The following is a 4,599-nucleotide window of genomic DNA, read 5'->3' as shown; positions in this document are numbered from 1 at the left end:
AAATTTAAATTAAACATATCATGTCTTAATAAAAATATTTTAAAATGCCCGCCGCAAGTATATAATAATACACATTGTTTTTAGGCAACGAGACGATTTATTTTTAAATAAGATGGCAGCCTTGAGTATGTTAATTCGCATTGCCTATATATTAAATTGAAATAATTATTTGAAAACACCATGACCACCACGCATTCTCAGTCACTGGGGTAAAAGCCAAATTTTAATTAAAAAAATATTAAAACATTTTTCTATTTTTTAAATCAACCCTCTTTTTAAAATTATTATAATGTAATAAATGAAATAGTGGTTTATTACTTCCTTCAACATGTATTATTTTAATGTATTCAGATAAGAGAAAACACATTTAAAGAGATGTGCATGCCAGAAGAGTTAGATACTCTGTACCATCGAGATTTTTCCACGGAAATCTTTGAATGGAGGGTGAAAATGAGAAGCCTTAGATATTTAAGCAATGCAAGAGAAGAATATAGGTTTGTTCAAAATGTATTGCTAATTGCCTTTTCGTGCTTTACATTTTTCCCATAATTTGTATATATAAAAGAAATATGTTATTTACAATAAACACTTTCACAGCCAGCATGACTATATCGGCCGATATACGTATAATGTCGGAATGTCGGCAAATGTGCCGATGTAGGGCCGACATCCGGCAGTTGTAGTGCCGCAAAATATTTAAATCGGTAGATCGACATCAATCAGTGTAACTATTTTGTACGTCAGATTGACACCTGGCATGTATTGGATTCTGTAATATAAACTATATTTTTTATATATATTATGATAAATCTGAAAAAGTTATATAGTTGTTTATATGTGCTAATTTATTAAGCAAATATGATGAATGCCAGAATTAATAAAACTAGGTTCCAAACAAAATTGTAGACGGTATTTATCAGAATTTTACATATAATAAAGGGAGGTAATAATTAATATGCATTTTTATTTATATGTAAAATGCCGCCATAGAAATTTTGTAATTAAAATAAATATTGAAAATATAAATAGGTTTAAAATTTTTAATTTAACAATTTTAATAGTGTTAAGAATATACATAAAGCTTACGTAACTGTATAAATAGTATATCAATAAAAATTAATAAGAGTCATACAAATGATGCGAGACACATCAGTTCTCAAGAAAATTACTCCGAGATTTTATAAAGTGTTTATTTTAACACAACTTTGATAAAGCAATCATCTGCCAATATCGAGCCGATATCATTTTGATGATGGACAAATATCGTTTGCCATTATCGGACCAATGTCATTATGATGTCGGCCGATAACGTCTGCGATGTCGGGCCGACATCATTCTTATTTCCAACCATATTGAAGCCGATATCGAGCCGTTTAGACAACGACGTCGGTTTGATATTGGGCCGATATAGAATGCTGGATGGATTAATGACAACGTTTTATATGAAATTTGTCTTTAAGATACGTAGGACTATATTTCAAAATATCTCTAATGATACTTATATTTACTGTTCAAAATAAACTTAATAACATATGGTGTCACGTTAGAGTCAGATCAGAATACAATAGAATGAAAACCAAAAAATAAGATTTTTTCTCCATAGCCAAATTGTCACTATGCTACTTTCAATTTGTTATTATCCATCGTCGTTTACACATACTCCATCGCTTGCTGTTTAGACATTTGAAACTTTAGTAGCGTGTTGTTTTATTCTGTTTATGATATGGCAGTATGGGACACCATATGTCGTAAACATATTGTGATGACTATATAATAACCGTTTTAAGTTACTGAACCAAATTCCATTTACATAATGTAATAAATGCAAGCTAACGTTTTACATTTTATGCTAAATGTTTATTGAGATAAAAAGTAAGTCTTTAAAAGGACACATATTTACTTTATTTAGTGACCACACATCAGTTTCTGGCGAAAGACTGGATGTGGGTTTAATCAGATTTGAAAGAACCTGTGAAGAAAATTTAAATGCATACCTGGCATCCATTGAAAGAGGAATGGTGCCTGGTAAGGGGTTGTCTTTAACGCCAGTATTTACAACACCCCTTGATCGTACAAAGTTTCATGCTATTGAAAAAAAGACCAAACAACAGATAACGAGCATTATAGAGGAAGGCATCAGTGACATTCACAAACATGGCAACACTGACGAGGCGTTTGTTTTAGAGACTCAGTGGCAAAAATAAGAGGTAAAATGATTAAACCAGTACAAAATTATTTTATTTTATCATAATATTAGAAATTTATTTCATGTACGATTTAATGTGTGTAGGGCAGAAAAATTTGATGTCTTCCAAATCACTTTCGTCTTAGCAACAATACCAACACACAGCGTATGGACCCAAAAATCACATTTCTTCCTGTACTCGCAATTGAGCCACAGGTCTTTTTTTTTATTAGAAGCGGACATTCTGTGACAAATGTCACATTTTGTTTTTTCCCCTTCGTGAATAGCTTCCTCTTCTGGTACTTCTGGCGGGTCTGGGTATACCAAGAGGATGAAGGCTGCAACTCTCAAGTGCCACTGCCGCTGTTCGATGGTGTATGCGGTGTACTAGTATTCCCTACAGTTGTTAATATAATAGCTGTATTTGTATGAAATTTTACACGTTGATTTTTCAATGTAAGTTAATAATATTTAATATTAAAAACTGAAATGCGTATATCTGACGTATATAGAGAACATACAGAAAATACCCAAAGAAATGGAACACATTTTTAAAATCTAACCTTTTTATTACTCTAATTTTAAACGTCATTATTATTATTATTATTATTTTCACTGTAAAAACATACCTATTGAACATCCCTTACTTTTCCAATTGCCACAGACACCTGATTCAGTCTTCCAGTCTAGACTAAATTCTTCTTTTGTCATAGTAGACAACTCTTGAATCTATAATATTATCACAACCCTATAAGGTGCAATGTATTTTCTCGCGCGCATGTGTGTCTCTTTTTTTTACTACATATGAATCAAGATAATACGTCTAGGTTGTTATGTTATTATGAAAATGTATAAAGTATACTTCAGAACTTAAAAGGTGTTGTATGAAAAATTTTTTAATTGAAGCCACGTTATTATATATACATATTGCAGGGAAAACTAAAAATGAAATGCTGATGTTTTATAAGGAAGTGGTAGTTGCTTTAGAGAATGCTACAGCTGTTGAAAGTGACACAGGTAATGAATTTTACCTTTTTAAGAATTGTAGGCTTCCTATTATACGTAGTCTGTGCCTTTTCTCAGCATCAGTTATGTATTCCACTACCACTGATCCTTTATGGTGGTTTTTTGCTCTTGATTTTTGACCCTTTACATTCTTTCCAGGGTTTTTGCCATTTGTTTTCTAATAGATGATGTCACATTAAATATATTGTAATATACACTATTATTATTATAAAAAATTGAGATGATCTAAGTATCTTTATTAACATTTCAGAGGATGAAGACGAATGTACGGAGGACGAGTAACAGAAATAATTATGTGAATATGTTTATGGTAATTCTTAACTATTACAATTATCATTATTAAAAAAAACTCACCATAGTGCACTGAAAAAGCTTTAAGACAGACACTGGAAAATTGATATGAATCGTCTGAAGGTCACAAAACCGTGTACAGGAAGTCCAAAACCGTGTACAGGAAGTCATATGATGGAATAAAATAAACATTTTGAGAAAAAAAAACAATAAAAAATAAATTAAAACCAATTTAATTACGGGAACACCTGTAGTTAATTAATAAAAACAAAGAATTCGTTTAAATTAGCTGCTGAATCCGTATGATCAACGGTCACCAGGATGCGGAAGTTGAACAGAAATCGTGTAACAGCTTAATTTTCAGTGACATTTATCTATTTATATGTTTTTCACCCCATATTGTAGGTGTTATTCAAAAGCCCTTGTTTTTTACGCCAGATTTCCTAAAAAAAGTGGAGGTTTGATGTTGACAAAACATTTCATATTGCCAAGTACAAGTGAAAAGCGAGTGACATACGTTCCGTCTACTTTCGATAATTCGGATAAATATGAAAAAAGACGGTTTTGTACCCTTCTTTTGTTCGATATATAGCTAGAACGAGCTATTTTAGCTCGTTCTAGCTATATAGCTCCTTCGGGCAATGAAACCAGACCTGTTCCTAGGTGCCAGAAAATAATGTAACCAAAGGGAGACCACTGCTTCCAACAAACATGCGAAACCCTTTCCGGGGATGAACCACTACTGACCTCTTCGGACCTAGGGAAATAGTTTTGACTATTGAACGGCTAGTATTTCAGTAATTATTAATTGTATAACAGTACATATGTTGAACAAATGCTTTTGCAAGTGTATGGATGTTTTATTTAACTTTCCTTGATTTCTGTACGTACAAGCATTCCATACCTTTCAGGTTACATGTCACATTTTGAAATGAGAAATAAAAATGCCATTTTTGTAGGGATCTCTTTAAATTCTCAGAACTTCGTAACTAATTTTATTGCACATATATATTATCAGGTATTTATTATTTTCATACTTCATAAACATTTGTATTTTCGTGATGTTTTTTTTTTGTAAACACTATCGATTTTCAATT

At 31.7% G+C, this 4,599-nt stretch overlaps 1 protein-coding gene across 1 annotated transcript; it reads left to right on the top strand.

The window, feature by feature from the left end:
- Positions 1-339: 339 nt before the first annotated feature.
- On the top strand, positions 340-2,204 carry LOC128558209 (uncharacterized). Its single transcript, XM_053547062.1, has 2 exons — positions 340-494; positions 1,910-2,204. The coding sequence occupies exons 1-2, from the start codon at positions 376-378 to the stop codon at positions 2,202-2,204; spliced, it is 414 nt and encodes a 137-aa protein (XP_053403037.1). The 5' UTR covers positions 340-375.
- Positions 2,205-4,599: the final 2,395 nt, after the last annotated feature.

Source organism: Mercenaria mercenaria, chromosome 7 (genome assembly GCF_021730395.1).
Source record: "Mercenaria mercenaria strain notata chromosome 7, MADL_Memer_1, whole genome shotgun sequence".
NCBI classification, from domain to species: Eukaryota; Metazoa; Mollusca; class Bivalvia; order Venerida; family Veneridae; genus Mercenaria; species Mercenaria mercenaria.
Note: the sequence above shows the minus strand (reverse complement) of the source record. Positions and strands in the feature narration are given on the sequence as shown.